The sequence below is a fragment of the Antennarius striatus genome, chromosome 18 (assembly GCF_040054535.1).
Source record: "Antennarius striatus isolate MH-2024 chromosome 18, ASM4005453v1, whole genome shotgun sequence".
NCBI lineage: Eukaryota > Metazoa > Chordata > Actinopteri > Lophiiformes > Antennariidae > Antennarius > Antennarius striatus.
In genome coordinates, this window is record NC_090793.1 from 8,058,944 (window position 1) to 8,077,676 (window position 18,733).

Below are 18,733 nucleotides of genomic sequence, written 5' to 3' on the forward strand. Positions count from 1 at the left end.
TAGAATGCTGGAGAATCGATACAGGCACTTTTCTTTCATTAAGGCGTTTCAAAGTCGGGGGGTGGTGGGGTGGGAGGGGGTTGTGTTTGTCTGTTTGTTCCCCTGTTGAATGAATCACTTCTGTTTTAGAGTCTGGGTCCATTTTGAATTCCCTCCTGTCGACGCGTCAGTCATCAGCATCATATTCATCTCTAATTACACACTGTGTAGAGTGTATTCTGTCATGTAGTCAACATTAAGGGATTAGAGACTCAAACAAACATCCAGGATTATATTCATAGAAGTGCTTTTCTTTCAGATTCACTTATTTAAGAAGGTTAAAGTGTAAACTGGGATTTATTTTTGATGCATATTAGATTTACATTTTCATATCTGGGAAATCCGATATTTGAGAAGCATCATCTTGTTGGGTTTTTTTGGGTTTTTTTGCGCCCGTCCACTGTGTGTCTGTGTGAGGTTTTTCTGGATAGATAGGCCCCAGCCAACTGTGAAAACAGCCCTCTTCCACACAGCAAATCAATCAAGCCTGCACTTTCTCTCCTCTGCTACACTCAATTTTGCTCCTTCTCATCTGCTCAAACCTTTCACTGTCCACTGAAAGCCGGCCCGGGTCGATGCTGATCCCTGTGATCCTCTGTCTTCCCACACTCCTGTCCCACTGCGAACACACAAAGGACTTGCAAGAGGGAGATTTTCCTCTGTTGGCAGAGGTCCACACAACATAATGGTGATTCCATCTCAAGTAAACAAAATGACCTCCTCTCTTTTGAGCTAATGGACAAGAGCAGAAAGCTAAGGTAACAGCTATTTGTTGCTTTAAAAGGTGTTGATTTGGGCTCTTGAGGCTTGACCGTCTCGACAGAAATAAACCTGTTTCCTGCAGGTACAAACAGATCACGTCACCCTTCACTTGTCGGATGGGGAGTTTTTCTGGCTCTGCTGAAAGAAGAATTATGAGACCCTGAGGAACGCTCATGTGGACTCTGATTGGTAGTTATGCGAGAGTTTTGCTTTTCTCAACAGAGATTTGGTGCAAAGTTTTTTGTGAAGTTGTTTTCATGCAGATTCTGTTCAAGAGTTCCAGAATTATTTTAATTTGATGCTCGTGAATATTCTTTTGGTATGTTTTAAATTTATTTAAATAGTTTAGTACGTCCTATATTGTGAAGTGAAAGGGAATATTTCAGTGTTCCCCATTATCACCATCAAACCAGACATTAGTCAGCAACATTTCTATTCTAAAATTACTTCTTTTTTTTGCTGAATACAGTTGTGATGTGTTTCTGTCATAGCAGCTCCAACGACAATCGAGCCTAATGTCATACACGGACACGTTATCTCAACCTCTGCTGGATCTAGGTCAGACAGGACGTCGTATTGTTGTCGACCAACCGTGCGGGAAAAGCTCACACAGAGTGATTTCCAGTGATTTGGTCTTGGCCCTCTGGCTTAATGAGCTTATCGTTGATTGTCTGCTGGTTCAGATCATTCCTGTTTCTTTCCCTGTCTCTCAAACAGGGGTCATTCTCAGGTGTCCCTTCGGATATATTGTCTTGATCTCCTTTGATGGAGCTAAATCCGTTATCTTTTCATCATTTCAAGGCTTTTGCTTCGTCCCCTTTGCTGTTAATCTTTTCCCTTTCTTGTTCCTTGTCTTTCTCCAATCCCGCTTTTCTTTGCTGCATCGCTAACCTCAACTCCAGGCTACAAATGCCGCCAGATGTGCAGCATCCGGCGGTGATGAACAGCTGGTCACTACTGCTAAAGACACACACACACACACACACCCACACACAAACACGTATATAAAAGCAATGACACACAGACAGACGTACAAACGTGTCCTCCTGTGTTGCGCCTACAGACATGAAGGCAGATCTTTTTGCTTTCCACTTCCATTGACTGAGGAACGGCTTCCTGACAGCCTCCAGATAATCATGGGTTCCTTTAAACAACACCTCCCATGCTGGAAAAAGCGTGACTCCATGACAGCGACTTAGGCATCCACAACAGTTACTGCTGGCATCTGTCAGCAGGCTGTTAGCGCGGACCAGTGTCAAACCATTACTCACTTCAACACATCTTAGCAAATAAAAAGCAATGTAAATATATATTTTCTATTAAATGTACTTGGGTTTTAAGTGGTTTTAATCACACATTTTAAATTCTTGCTTCTCTTACTGCTGTATGTTTGTTCCTTACGCAATTACATATCTAAAGAGAACCGTTTGTCCTCAAAATAAGTTACTGCTGTGGACGGTAAATCATGACATTGTATCACACAAATACATCATCAGCATATAAGTATATATGTATAAAAATGGATCTTTGTTGATAACAATGTTCCCTTCAAGGATTTCTATTACATACCCAGTAATGATACCATATGCACCGTACATTAACCTGAGGATTGTGAGAAAGTAGTCAATTGAAAGGTTTGAGAGATAATGTTCTTTATGGGGGTTGATATGGTATTTACAATGGCTTGAACAGGAGGGTTGTTTATACAGTAAAGGATATGTCAGTGACCCTGAAAAGATCATTTCACAGGATGTGATAATGTTTGATAACCCCTCCAGGAAGCCAGGGGTAAACGTCTGAGTGTAGAATGTAAATCTGTATTAAACACATTCCATGTCTGTTGACTTCTGCAGTGAAAAATGTTTTTTTTCCCATGCACTTTTCAGTTGCTTCCATAATATACTGTCCTTCTTGAAAAATAAAAAATAAAAAACATTGGGTGTTTTAGTTTAGGTTTCTCTTCTGGAATGTAAGCTAACTGGCCCATGTTTAAATTATAAGACCAAAAACTGATGATAAAATCTAAGAATAGCAACAAATGAATAAACAATATTTGTAAAAAAATATATAAAAAAATGCATGCACAACACTAGTTTGCTATGTTTACAGTCTCAAACTGATGCTGCTGTTAACTAGGGTTACACACCAGAAACATCCCAAACACAGCAGCGTCTCAGCGGCTTACAGACACAGTTACACTGTTCTCATAAAAATAGCTGTTGTTGCTGTTTTGCTTTTTTGACAATTACCTGTCACGAAACATAGCAAAAACTTTGTATTATAATGTGTGTGTATTCATGATGGTGCCCATATTGTTTGTCACTGGCAGCGGTAAACAACATGCTCCGAGGGTTCTCTATGTGACGGCAGCTGAACAGACGGAGGCAGCGTGCCGCAGCCCATCTTCAGTGAGGGGGAGATTAGAGAGATAGACAGAGATGTGGAGAGGGCGGACTTTGCACACCAACACATTACTGGAAGTGTTTTCTGTCTGTAATTTCTGGGAAACAGCCTGTAATGCGGAACTCTGCAAATGAGTGTGATAGGCTCGGCTTTACCTGTCAGCAGAAAGTACCTTCTAGTTACTTACTTAGTAACAACCAAGATGTTGTTAACGCGCCAGCACGGAGGATTTAGAGACATCAATCATCTATTGTGTTTGCAAATTACAAACCACTAGAACACACCCTGTCTCACCCTCTTCTCTGGTGGCCAATAAGGATGTGGAAAGGAACTCCAGATTCTATCTAGATTTTTCTAGATGGTGGTTACAGCACATGAACCCAGGAATCTTCTAGGACTGAAGGTCTCAGTCTGTGAGGAATGGGCCAAGATTCCTGAGGGACTTGATGTGCATCTTAGTTGCTAATCTTCCAACAAAACCATAACTATGAAAATGTTTTTCCATTTTTACATCTGAATCCTGCACACTGGACCACTTAAATGCATTGGCTGTCATCTTGAAAAAGGTGATTTGGGAAAAGTAAATGGACACCTGATTTAAACATCAAGACGTGCAGAAACACTTGTCATTTTCTGACGGGGAATCTATGTTTCTCCACCTCTGCTGACCTCAAACATTTAGCACATGGAAGCACAACACGGAGCAGATACCTAAGCCTGATGCAGAGTCTCTTCCCTGACACCCGTTTGCCTTCAGGAATGGATGAATAGGAGTCAAAATGTGTAAAAGTCAAAGCGATCCTCGTAACGATGGGAAGAGCAAAACCTACAGGGAACACATGTAACCGTTTGGATGTGGTGCCAGCCATTAGCCACCACAGTGGTTATGTAATGTTTGCTGTACATGGCCAACAGACGTGTGAGATGAATGTCCACGAGGCAGCTCCCGCCGCTCTTTCCTGTTGTGGGGGGTCATGTTCATTTGGAAACATTTGAATCTCCCCCAAAAACTCCCACTCTTAATGCGGTAGAATAAAAGCAGCCGGTTCGATCAGGAGATGCATGCGTGATTCTTGCATATTGGTTGTGGTGACCGGCGGATTGTGTCGGTGCTTCCACCGTACTTTCTCTCCTCAGTCGTGTTTTTCTTTCCTTTCCCCCTGTTTTTTTTTTTGTTTTTTTTTTCATCTCTTCATCCCTTCTGTCCTCACCTCCCTCTGCCTCTCCGGCAACAAAATCTCCACCGCCCTAGTTTCCATAGCGACAGGTTGCCATGGCAACTAAGTGTGCTCAGTGCATCCCATCCCACTATCTCCGTGTGAGAGGTTTTCAGTAAGGGAAAGTTTGTTTTGTCCATCTGCTGCTTACAAAAATTGAAGTGGTTTTTTTCGTAACCTTTTGTGCTGTAGAATCTATAATATAGTGCCGTATATACATCCCTGCAAGTCAAATTTGCTCTGATAGAGAATAAATAGATATTCAAATCTAAACAAACTAAATATATTAAAGAGAGCTTGGTGAATAAATATGAGCATGCCGGGGTTTAAGCTTTAAATCATTCTAAATTTGTGTTTTGTGTCCATCAATATATCCGATTTACAAGTCAGAACATACATGTGTCCTGAATCTGAGCCGTGACATGTTTCCTCTCTGCCCCTGTACTTCTCTCTCCTCCTATGGAATCTTTGTTATGTCCTCCTCTGCTTTGTGTACAAAGACTTGTCTTAGAGCTTGAAATAGCTGAACCACTTGCCAAATGATGCAAGTCAACAGAAAAGGCAAAAAATAAATGGTCTTGGCTTTTGTGTCACTGCAATTTAAAAATAGACGGGAAGAAAGAGATAACAACAGAGCTGTTCATGTGTGCAAGATGGTGGTGGATGGGAGTTTGAGATATATATACTGTATATATATGTACAAAAATATACAACAAAAAAAAATATATATTTTATATATGTATATATACATACAAAAATATATATTTATATATATACTGTATTTGCATGTGTGTGTTTTTGTTTTTTTTCAGAGCAGTAATAATTCCTCTGCACACTGAACCCTTGCAAACGACCGTATGCGGTCAGTTTGTTCTGACCTCCACTGGATGAAAATGGGGAATACGCTGCCGATGGGAGCATCCTCATCTGCTTGTAGCCAGATTGTTGCTGCTGAACTTCATTATGAAAAACAACAGCCTCTGGGTGCGTTGAATCTTTAGGTTTTTTTCCCCAAAATGCTTTGGAAAAAAAAAAATCAAGCATCCGTTCAATCTTCAGTCTGACAGACAGATAAGTAGTGATAGTCAAGCAGACAGTATGACTGAGTGATATACCTGTTGCCGAGGCGATACCATCCTGCTACTATGCACTGTTACTAGATTTGTATGCATTTGAATACCATCGTGTTTTCTTAAACAGACTAATTCACACAAGTGAGTCATATTCTTCTCCTCAAACCACATCAAAACTGCAGAAGAGAAGCACTAAAGCTTGTCCAGCATGAAACGTTTCTCCGTGTTTTAGCAGAAGAAGCAGCTCTTCTTATTAGACGACTGAGGACCTTGTTGGGCGAGCTTCAGCCCACTGTCTAACGCTCCAGTCAAACTAGTTCGTGGCCGTGTACAAGCTGCATATTCTGCCTGCAGGATCGACTGCTGCCACAAAAATAGCTCCCAAATAATAGCAATCATTCACCAGCACTATATACGAGTAAGGCCACTGCTGAGTGTCTGCTCAGTTGGACGTGATGTTCGGGCTGAACAAAAGCAGGTTTTATTCCCTGATTGGCCAAAGAAGATAAAAATAGGTTTTATTTTCTGAGGCATCGCTTTGTCAGCTATTGATGGGTTTTATTTTAAGAGCTGTGTCAGGATGTGATGTGCAGCGTTACTGCCTTTCATGCTGGTGCAGAGGGATTTGTTCGGTCCCTGTGGGATTAGCTGTGGGAAAAACGCTGTTGATGTTGTTTGTCATTACTGTCAATACAAATCACACTAACAGCAAAAGTGACACGTATGTTTCTTTTTCGTACAAGCTGCTGATAAAATTCAATTTGACATTTCCCAAACACCTAAAAACAACTTGACCCTATGAACAAATCGTAATTCCTTACTGCTATTATTTATAGGCAGCCTTGACTTTTATGTATATATATTTTTTAAATCAAATGGTCCATCTGGTTTGTATTTATCAGAGGTGAAACTTTATTGGCATCGGTAACAAACTGTGGTACTGATCCATTTCTACACTCATGGCAGAAATCATCCTGCAGCAGCAGCATCTTTACTCATCACTCTTGTTGTTGTTGTTGTTTGACAATCCTGCATCTGTATTTAGGCTTCAGATGCATCATCAGTGTCGAACGTCTCTCAGGCAGAAACTCATGGGAGAGTTCAGGGTTTCCCCACAGCACAGTTGTGTCCCAAAATAAACCTGAGTCAGGAAATGGCGTCTGTTTCATTTGGGTTTTATTGAAAATAAAGGCGTAAATTTAGATCTCTCCTCTGGAATTCAGTAACACGTCCTACTACAAACTATATCAAGATTATGTTGTGTTGTTGACACTATTCCATATATTCTGTTTGCTTTGACCTTGAAGGGGGTCCTCAGCATTTTCCAAGCCGATTTGCAGGAGTTCATTCTTCTCCCTCTAGTATAAAAATTAAGATTTAATATTGAGGAAAGCAACATTAGCCTCTTTAACATCTCCACATTGATTTCCCAGATGAGTTGTTGGAGCTCAGAATGTCCTACTGAGGGAACCTGCCAGCCTGACTAAACTGGCTGATCTGCACAAACCAACGTGATTTAGAGATAAAGCATTTCCAGACAGGTCCGAGTCTATACCTCTATCAAGTCAGAACCAGAATAAATTCATACTTTCAGATTTTTTCTTTTTTATGGTGAAGTCAGTCCTGATCCTGCAGCGCAGCAGCCGGGGGATTCCTTTACCTACTCCAACACTCACTGCTACCTGACACTCTGTGGACGACCAGTTCAATCAATAATCGATCAGTCAATCAATCAAGGTGGTCACACGTACACCATCCTCCAAAGCATCTTTTTGATTTAAACATTGTGTTCTTAACTCTGCTCCTCCACTAACTCAGAAAGCGGTTGTCGGTCAACATTGTCAATACTAGAAGTGTCAACAGCTGTAAGCATCAGACATGTGAAACACTAACTGTTTATCTGTGCCCGGTGTACACAAATCCCTGCAGGACTCAGTTATCACCTAAAAATAGGCCAAATGTTGAAGTGATGCTGATTTTCCATGTGTGATTGTCTGCGGTATTTATTTTCTGCACAAACAACTGCAGTAAATAAAAAAGAAAAACTAGGTTACTTCAGCCGACTAACGCATGCAACTAAACAAACATGACCAGCAGAACCCAAAACATAATCAGACACTGGAAACAATCGTGGGTTGGGCGTTACTCATTCTGAAGAAAAAGGCCTCTCGCTATCTTTCATCGAGGATAAGTGGCCAAAAACCAAGGTGGAGATGGGAAAACAGCTGCTCGAATCCCTTTTGGTCCTCAGTTTGAAAGGCGTTGTCCTGCTGTGGGATTTAAGAAGTAGTGTTATGGAACTGTGCTGCGCTAACAAGTCCAAATCCACCCTTCACGGGGGTATTTTGTGATATGGTGAACTAGCCGATGAAACAAACGTGCAAAGACAAATTGAGAGGTAGAACATGACGACTGGATTCTTCTGGTATGGGCTCAACAGAAAAAAACACCGCTTGGGGGTGAAGCGTCTGTGTCAACAGCCCGTTTTCATTGTATTTTAACGCGACGCCAGAATGAGGCCAACCTAGAGATATCGCTCGTGGGAATCACGGCCCCAAACCCAGACGTGACAGTGACACAAGGTGTGTTAAACTGTTTTGACTTTTACGAAAAGAGCCATTAGCAGCTTGTCGGCGTGGAGCAGACTCTCTTTCAGAGTCCTGCAATAAATACTCGTCGCCTCAGGGCAGCATCTCCTCACAGACCTCCCCCATCGGCTGGATGCCAAGCGCCTTTCATCGCGCCACAACAGCTTTATTGACACAGTGAACCTTTAAATTGTTGAATATAATGTGGGGGGTTTTTTTAGCATTGTGGAACCTCTTGATTTCTATGGCTTTGTAAGTCACTGTGAAATCAAAAAATCCTCTCAGCCAGTGTTACGGCCTGATATGGTGCAGGAAGCGCCCTAAAAACTCAGCTGGATAGATAAATAATTACTGTGAAGAAAATAAATGGCAAATTAAAAGTACCGTGTGCACCCACACAGGAGTTTTAATGACTCCTGTTGGTTAAAGGCTCTGCTGATTGGTAGAGGATGTCACAAAAGTCTGTGTACTGTCAGGGTTTTACTCTGAACGAAACCCTTTTCGGTTCTTGAGCTCGGTTGAGAGGTGCATCAACAATGATGAGACAAATTGTATTCCGAACAACGGTTAATGAAGAAGTTAAGCAGTTTACAAAGTTGTTGAGGATACATCGTTGGCAGGCGCAGCGACGAACCTCTGGAGAAGAGCCCCGAATGTTCATTGAAAACAGAACACATTGTCCCATGGTAGCAGAGGGTGTATATACCAGTTAAAAGCAGTCTATACACACCCACACCGTCCTAAGAGGGGAAGTAACTAGACACCAAATCTGTGTAAAGTTGACCTACAGTAGGATCAGGGGTCTGTGAGCATCAGTCAGATGATGGTTTGAATTTAAATTGGAGTGACAAGATCTTCCTCAGAGATGATTTGGAATGAGCTGAGAGGCCTTTTACTCTATTCTGTGTGTTCCTGGCCCAGTGAAGAGACCGGACTGTGTCAGTGTGCTGGGGGACCTCCACCCGTCCGTCCTGTCCCCCTTTCTCATCCCCGGGGTGGGGGGGCGGGGTTGACTTCAACCTCTAGACACACTGGCCCATTTTACTTCCCTCTGCCTGTCTGAGGATGTTAGCAATGGAATATTTCCCTCCTCCACAGGGAAATATTCCATTGAAGGAAGCAGGAAGTGTTGATTTTACAATTGCAGGAGTGTCATGATTGTGCAGGGTGTCAGGAATTGATGCTGATTTTCTGTCCGAGCTTTTTAATATGCAGCAGCTGGTTATGGTTCAAAACTCATCATGTGAAGTAGTAAAACATTAGAGGCTATGTAGGGAGAAAGTATTCCTCTACGAAGCCTAACGAGTTTATTAATCACTCACACCGACTGGATCCAGCACGAGTTTTAATCTAGTATGAATTTTTTAAATCACTTTGCACCAAGAATTGGAAGCATTTATCATATTTACAATAGGAATTATATTTACATTAGGAATGATGCTTTGAATTTTTGATAATTGGTAACCCTAGACTAAGTTTTGCAGAATTGAAAACACACACACACACACACACACACACACACACACACACACACACACACACAGACATTGCAGTGATGCTGGGAGCACGACAGTGGGCGGATGTGGGTGCCTCCGCTGGTGAGAAAAGTAGTTCAGTAATTAAAGCCAACCTCTCTCCCTTCCCTGATGGAAAACAGAAGGCAGAAAGAAAGAGGAGGCGGGCGGGTGGGGGGTGGGGGTGGGGGGGTGGTGGGGGGGGGGGGCGGAGAAGAGTGAGATACAAAAGAAAGAGAGAGGAAAAAAAACAACAGGTGTTTATTTTTGAAGAAAATGAAAGAAGGAGGTTTTAATTTTAGCCGGAGGGGCTGGATTGCCATGTGGCGACTGAAAGGAAGATACTGATGGATTAGCCGGGGGCCCCACATGCTTACGCAGACTGTTACACACACACACACACACGCAGGAACATTACGTCTCACACGCGTTGGCATGCCGCCCCCCCCCAACCCACCACAATCCGTCTGTCTGCAGACTGACTGACTGACTGACTGCAGACGGACCCTGGTGAAACGTTCAGTGTAGTTTTGTGTTCCTTCCGTCCTCGCCGCTCGTTGCCGAAACTTTCTGTCACTCTCCTCGCGTAAACGAAGGCAGGGATTTCGCTCCTCCACCGCCCGGTGTTTGTTTTTTTTTTTTTGAGACGTGTCCCGTTCTGACCTACATACGTTTGCCGTGACCAGCGCCAAAACTTTTGTTGCCATGACAACATGGGATGTGAGGGAGGGATGCGCCTACTTGAAAGCCAGGATGTTGCTGTCTTCCCGTGGTGGCCGGAGCCTCAGAAAGCCCACACAACTCACGCTCGCAATCATATCGAGCACCAAGACTGTAAATCTCCGTTTTCAAGTCGGAGTCGATCGGTGTTCATTTTTAATTTCGTTGAAAAGATGTATAATTTATCCACGCAGTGGGTGGGCTGGTGGACCTGGGGGTGTGAGCTGGGTGGTGGATTGGTGGTGAATTCGAAGGAAAGGGGTGGGAATGAAGATGAAGAAGCACCCTTTAATAATTCCCTTGGGGCAATTATTTTTTCCACAGGTGTGTGTGTGTGTGTGTGTGTGTAGTGTACACGTATATATGTGCATGAGTGTGTAAATCAGGCACATACAAGGGCCATGCAATAATGTAGTGAAAGATAGAACTGCACCAAAATGAGCATCTTGTAAAGAGATGGTGCCTTGCTCAAGGGCAATCAAAACTTTTATGGCCTTGAACCAGCCACCGTCTGGTCGCAAGCGCGAGACCTCACGGGCTGCTGCTTTTCACGTTTTCTTTATCATCACTATCAAGTAATTAGAAGAACAAATCTTCCGTTGGGAATGAAGCGTCCGTGTTGGTAAACATCTTATGGACATCATGGATGTTTATTGTCTTTAATGCTTTACATATGGAGGAATCGGTTGTTATTTTTCCCTTTAAGACGTCTCCCTGATGCTTTTCCTGCAGATTCTTCCTCTCAGTGAACGTTTTTCCTCTCTTAGACACACATATTCTGGTTCTAGCTCGGAGAAAGACGGGAGGTGTAAAACAGGGATGGAGGGGTGAGGAAACTAAGCAGGCTGTTGCACCCCTGGATGGAGGAGCAGATTTTCTTTGTTAGGAGACCAGCGTTAAGATACCACCCCCCACCCCCACCCCCATCAATATTCTCTCACCATCCCTCCTTTTCTCCATGTTCCTCTCACCCACTCCCTCTCCATCTCAGTTTTTTCCTCGAGACGTTTACAGGTTTTTTCCATCCACATGCTTGGCTGCAGGCTGCGGGTGAGGTGAAACGGAAGGGAAGAGAGGCAATTGATTTTGAATGCGCATGTCTTCAGGGAGTGGGGGTGGGGGGCACCTTCTGTTTGTGTGTATGTGAGGTGGTAGGGGAGGGGGGGGCTTGCAGGGACACAAAGACCAGTAAACAAGCGCTGACAAGATGGGAGTGAAATTCTAAAATATTTTTTGAAATGTGACCGAGACATAAAAACACACACCTCCTCGTTGCTTTCCTCTGTGCCCCAGTTCACGTGTTGTTTGGTGGGTGTGTATCGGTGTGTTCATACAATATCTTTTAACCCTTTAAAGCCAAATATGATGCACTTGGCTTTTCAGAATTTACAGACTTGTACATCTACATGACCCAAACCCAAAAAAAACCTCATGTATGCAATCAGACAGAATGCATCGACATTTCCCGTGACATTTCCCTGGATTTAGCAAAAGCTATACAAATAAAATCTCATATAAGCCAAGTTATGTTTTTATTTGGGGGGTGGGCGGTGGCTAAATTTGTCAGAATGTTCCGTTAAGAGCGTATTTTCCAAAAACTAAGTTTTTGTGGCAATTATTTCAGGCTTTAGGCTTCAGGGGACAGTAGAATGTGGTCCCAGAGTTTGTCTTGCACATTGTCTCTCTGTTGCCTCCTTCTCACACTGAGGTGAGCGTACAGGAGGATCCATCTCTGCTTCTAATCATTCGATCATCTAACAGATCAATATTGATACCGTAAAAAAGTCTTGTTACTGCACATGTGTCAAACTCATGGCCCGGGGGCCAAATGTGGCCCGCCACATCATTTTATGTGGCCCGCGAGAGCATAAAAGGTCAGAGTGACTAAAAATAAATAGGTCAAAAGTGTGCTTTGACCAGAAACTACATTTCCCACAATGCAGTAATCAAGCCCATAGTTTGATCCTTGATTAATGGAGTTCTGTGGGTTTCATAAACTGACAAGTTAAAAGGATTTATGTTAGAACAGAGCAACAAACATATTTTTTCTGTCTAACTGTAATGTTTGTAACTTAAATAAGTAATAAATTCAGAGTTATTTAACATTAATGAGTAGTTACATTAATTTTACATTACATTTAGTTACATTTATTAGTTACTTCTGGCCCGTTGATTACAGGCCTTATGCTGATGTGGCCCTCGGTGAAAATGAGTTTGACACCCCTGCTTTACTGCCTCAGGAACCACAAATGCACATTTCCAGTATCAGATGAAGCCACATTATGTAACACGAAGCTCCAACAGACTGAAACCACCGTAAAAGACGACACCCTGTCCTCATCTGACCGTCAGAGAGCGTCAGTCATCTAATGTACAGTATCTGTAGGGACGCTGGGGCCCAGACAGGTGTGAAGATAACAAGGGAGGGGAATGACTGCTGTCCAGGGAAGACAAGAAAACAAAGCAAATAATATAGGAGAAAGAGAAGATGCACACCTGGAGAAAGAGGGAATTAATAGCAATTTTCTTGGACAGCTTATCTTCTTTTTCATTCAGTATGATCAGACAGGGACTTCCTTTGACTCAATAGTTAAAATGTATTTCAAATTATGTATTTGTCTGTCCAATAAAAATATGTTTTGGGTCCTGTCCATCAGTGGAATTCTCAGTGGGTTGATTGCAGCAAGGCCCACACTAAATCTCTTGATAGGTACTCTAAATATTGATTGCCCCATAGATGAAAATTTAGAAAACACTGCATCATCAGAGAGGTTAGACAGTACTGTAATTTAATAATCGTTCACCATAAACCCAGAGAGAGTGTGTGTTTGTGGGTGAGGGGGAGTATGGGGCTGGTTCTCCTTTTTTTTTCCAGACCACAACTCAAAAACATTCACATTTTTTAACTGATTTTTTGCCTTTTAAATGTTTTTATCATTATCAGTGTTGTTGTTTTGTTTTGTTTTGTTTTTGCTGAGAAATAAACGATCCAATATTTAAGGATATACTGTAATCATATACTGGGAGCGCTAAAACGCTCCTGGAGAAGATGTCATCGGTGACCGAATTTGATGTTTGATGACGGAGATGGGGATGAAGCCATTTGATCCTGGATGGCTGAAAAACTTGAATCTCACAGATGTGAGGAAAAAAGAATAGAACCTGGACAGAACTGTAGAACAGATGAGTTCTATCTACAGGAAGAATCCCTCAGTCGCTGCAGTGGTTAACCGCTTATCACTTCAGATACACATTATATCCTGGGAAGTGGTTGAAAAAGGAAAAAAACTCCTTGACTTGACAGGAGTGATGATATTACAACACCAGAAAACATCTGAATATGAGGGATACCCTGGATTTCCTCAAGGGGATGTCGGCTCCCCCACGACGGGTCTCGTGTTACTTCCTTGTGCACTCAAGACAGGTCAGGTGACAAGCTTCCACCTCCGTACTAAATAATGAAGGGGAGGCCATGAGAGAGGAGCGTTCAGGTATCTAATCAGAGAAGACTGAGTGCTGAAGAGGACTGCTGAGAGTGGATTCCTTTGTCCTCTTTGGAGGAGCTCTCTTGGGATCAGCTTACGCATGAGAAGTGGATTTGGGTCAGGGGTGACAGGGGGTCACTCCAGTGTTTGGGTGTGAGAGCTCTCATTCGCCCATCGACGCATACATGCCACCTTTAGGTGCTGATATCTGAGCTGAGCTGCCGCCGTTTCTCCTTCAGCTCGTGGTAATACCACCGCTTTGACGGAGCTGCAGCTGAAACATACAGAATGCGTATGACTCACTGCATTTGATGCATAATCCTCTTCCTCCTCGTGAGGATTCCAGTGAATGCGTCCGTGCGCGCTCACGCACGCGTGTGAGAGTCTCGGTCGGTCGTCGTCTTGAATTGTTCACAAAAAAAAAACGGAATTTACTCTTCAAGCTTCCCTCCCAAGTGTAGTCATGGTTACGCCTGAGATGTTTGCTGCATCGTGTCGAGTTGCAATGATGTCAGTCACGTATCGCCTCAGACGGCATAAAGCTCTGGAGTTACGTAAAGATGTCCAACTATACGTGTCAATGTCATCAATAATGGCTTCAGCTATGAAGTGAGGAAGTGAGGAAAACGCGCTGGGGGGGGGGGGGGGCGTCATCTTATGGTGCTTTTGGGCAGTGGATCATTTGGATCATTTTCTTTTATCATTTTTGGCTTCATAATGACAAAATATAGTTCAAAATCTGGTTTTATTACTTCCGTCATTGAGGTTAGGGAAAAACCCTGTGACACTTTTGGAGCAGGTGTATTTCATGTTTCCTTAATATTTTATTTAACTTCCTGGATCCACCCTTTCATGCACGTCCGCTCACAGGGTTTTCCCCTAACCCTCATGACTTGTAATAAAAAACCAGAGAGACGGGTTGAATGGAGGAGTGATCGCGCTCTCTAGAGCTAGAAAAAACATCTTTTGTCTGGCGACAACAAGGAAGCAAACGGCACCTGTGTAGCCCGACCCGAAGCTGTTATCAAAGAGGCATTGGTACCGATGACAACACCTCAGATGTGAGGCTTCAGAACCATCATGTGTGAGGATGTGTCATCAGACCAGCTCAACACACCGTGTGGCGACTTTAATCTTGTCAGCTGAGTCAGATGTAGTGTATATATCTGTATATATAGTGTGATATAGTGCTCTGCCCCAGAAAGACTATGAGTTAACTTGAATAATAAAGCTGCATCTGAAAGCCTCATGCACCACCATTGAATTCAGTTTGAATACCCGAAAACGTGCTTGTTTCGGGTATTTTGCTGTCGCTACCTCTCTAGCACCGAATGGATGTCTAAACATGTAAACATCTGTCACCCAAGAAAGTGAAAGGAAGAGGTGAGAAAGGATTCACACCTGTTTCAACAGTTCACCATCTTCTTTCTACACTAAAGCTCCTCAGTTCTTGTGAAACTGGTTCTCCAGCTTTAGGAACGAGAGGAAATCCCAACCATTCTGGGCCCTTGCCAGCTTGCATTCCGTGAAGACATGTGACCATCTCTACAGCCTCATCTTTACCTCATATCTGTACATCACATCCCTCGTTCTCTCCTACATCCAACCACCGTTTCACCCGTCCACTCACTCTCCATCCGTGAAAAGTGAATAATTCATGTTCGAACCGCTTTGCTGGTGGAGATGAATCATGTGAGAAGATTAGGACACACGTGCTCAACTCAGAGCAGCACTTCTCTCCAAAGACCCCGGCATTGGGACGAGCCAACGTGTGCCCCCCACAGCGCATTACAACACGGGACGGTTCTACTGCGCTTTCATGGCTGCACGGCGTCAACATCCCAGCATTCATGACAACCACACGTGAGATCCTCCAGACCCAGGAGACCACGCAGCAACTTGTCGCTATAGTGTGCATACTTCATCTACAGAATCCAGGATGAATAATGAATTAGAATGTTTATATTTGGTTCGCTGAACTCTTGAAACAGTAGATGTATGCGTGGTTGTTGCCTGCACGTTTAACATTTTGAGATTCACACAGTCCGAACACAAAGCCCACAAATACCAGGGATTGCTTCTCGATCTTCTTGGGTTGTTTTTTTTTTGTTTGTTTGTTGGTTTTTTCCTCTCTGGTCACAATTCTCTGTAATTCTTTCCCATTTAAAACACATCAGTTTGGTATTGGACGTTTTAAAATTGTTGCGAGGGTTCATTCACGCACTGGTTGAACAGGACAAGTTTTTGTCACACCAAGAAACAAGGAAGTGTTATGAATGATTGATGAATGTTTATGAATTCCATCTGCGTTTTTACTGCTGTGACACATCAAATATGTGCAACCAGATCAGTGCACATGAATGAGCAAAGGAGGTGTAAAGTCACACAATATTACGGCTCTGAAATATGTCTGAAGTCAATATCTTGGAACTGATGATTTACTAATTCACAGCCATATGGGGCTAACTGCTGCTATTTACTGCTGTTAGTATTTAAGGGCTCATTTATTTCATACATGGAGTTGAAGTTGAAGCTTTGTTTCCCTCATGGTCAGCCATATTTTTCTGTGAAGACTTAAATTACTTCCGGCTCTCAACGGGAGCAGACGTCTTTCTTCTGTCTCCTGTTGTCGCTATCTCTCTAACTCGTACCCAGACTGACTTTCACTTATTCTCTGCAAAATGACGAAACCAAAAGGAAAATCGGAGGATACTAAAGACCAGATGGTCTCTATGAAAGAATTAAAGAGTGAGTTAAAGACGATCTGTGATAAGTTAGGGAGTGACTTTGATAAGTTAGGGAGTGACTTTGATAAGTTAGGGAGTGACTTTGATAAGTTAGGGAGTGACTTTGATAAGTTAGGGAGTGAATTTGATAAGTTAGGGAGTGACTTTGATAAGTTAGGGAGTGACTTTGATAAGTTAGGGAGTGACTTTGATAAGTTAGGGAGTGACTTTGATAAGTTAGGGAGTGACTTTGATAAGTTAGGGAGTGACTTTGATAAAAAGTTGGAAGAAAAGCTAAAACCGGTGCTAGATGCCTTGGAAGAAATGAAGGACAAAATGAAGAAAATGCAGAAAGACATGGATGAAAAAGACCGAAAAATTGTTGTCTTGGAACAGGGACAACAAAGAATGGATGACTTGGAACAAAGCATTCGTATAAATGATGTGATCCTCACTGGAATCAAAATTAAGAAAGGCAGAAAGTGCACATGCAGATTCCATCCTTTCACTTCCACGGAGTCATGTCTCCACGGAAACTCCCTTCCTTACTCTATGTGTATTTCTGCATTCCTTTCGGTGCCGGTTTTCATGCAGCCGTGACTATCGTGATGCACGTGTGCATCTTAGATGCAGAATCTACACGCCGGAGTGTTGACACACCCGGAGCAACAATTATTCACACACAGGGACCTCCACAGTTTTCATGCTATCACATCGTGTTGTGATTCTGCATGGCTGAGCATCTCGGTGCATTAGGTTTTCCCTGCCTCGCGGCCTCACGGACTGCACGTGTCTGATTGGAGGGACGCTTCTACTTGACGGAGATCGTTGGTACTGATTCTTGGATGGTAATGGTGTTAATCCATGTTGTTAAATTCATCTAAAACTCCTCTCTGTTTTGTTTTCAGGTGAGTCGCTGCCTGAAGCCCGGTGGACGATTGGTCTCCATCACCTTTGCCAGCCCCTTCATAAGGAAACGCCTCTACACTCACACGGACTACAGCTGGTCCATTAAGACGTATAGTTATGATGGGGGGTTTGAATATTACATGTATGTAATGACTAAAGGGGAAAAGCTCAGCTCAGAGGATGCAGCTCTGGAGAAACAGCAAACAGAGAGGAACGAAACCCCACCAGATATCGTTACCCTACCAGAAGATAAGACGGCGGACGACTTCCTGTCGAGAATTGACTTATGACCACCGTTTGAAGGAATCTCAGTAGCATATATTTACTGATAGAGTTTTAGAACCTTTTTACTGTGACATCCTCACCAAACCTCCTCTGTTACCTCTAATTTTGTCTTGCAATTTCATTTGAACAAATTACACCCTTTTTTTTATCTGTTTTCTGGGTTTGGATCTTTGGGTTTTAGTGATGTGACGTTAGCATTGGTTTGCGCTGCCTGAGTGCTTTCAAATATCAACATTTGCAGCTGCTATTCTCAGTTTCTGCTTTAAAATAATTCATAATACAAACTTTTATCTTTATTAAAGCAATTTTTCATCCTTGTGTCCTCAGCTTTCTTGTCTGTCTATAAATCAGAAACATTCAAGGGTATTGTGGTAGAAGCCAGCCAATGCTGGGCAGTTGGCAAAGTGTCACGTCTAGACGGTGCACAGCGGCGGCACCGGCCTGCATTTAAAGTCACGGTTAGAGTGTATTGATATGTCAGTGCCTCCCCTCCTGTCGTGGCTGTTGTTGACAGCCTGTCAGACACGTCAGTGGGCACATGTTCACGGACGTACACGTGTATTATTTGTTAAGGAAACATGAGATGAATCTCCAGCCTTGTGCTGCTTAATTATAGCCCAGAATGGGAGACAGGGAGTCAGCAGACAGGCAGGACGACTGGTTACTGGAGGGGAAACCGCAGTGATGAAGTAGAAATCATTTATTTATAATTTGCCACTGAACTCTAATTACCACCTATTTTTAAGACATGAGAAGGAGCTGTGTGATTTTTCACGTGACTCGGCCTTGCTTCCCTTTTTGCATTTTCTGCAGCTTCAAGTTAATGAAACACATGCCTGTTATGACGATGACGGCAAGACCTACCATCTGATATTTGAGTCCTTCATTTGAGTCACAGATCATCAAAAACAGATTTTATTTTTCTAGTTGGCAAGTCGGCTGAAAAGACACATCAAACATCAGCTGTTGATTACGGTTTGAGATGCTTTCAAGTACGGATCCGGATTCTAGA

At 42.9% G+C, this 18,733-nt stretch overlaps 1 protein-coding gene across 1 annotated transcript in view; it reads left to right on the forward strand.

The window, feature by feature from the left end:
- Positions 1–18,000, forward strand: part of ece2a (endothelin converting enzyme 2a) — a 51,862-nt gene extending 33,862 nt beyond the window's left edge. The window contains exon 4 of the mRNA XM_068339781.1: positions 17,436–18,000. Coding sequence (XP_068195882.1) covers positions 17,436–17,726 — 291 coding nt within the window. The 3' untranslated portion in view covers positions 17,727–18,000. The remainder of the gene's footprint in view (positions 1–17,435) is intronic.
- The last annotated feature ends 733 nt before the right edge of the window (positions 18,001–18,733 follow it).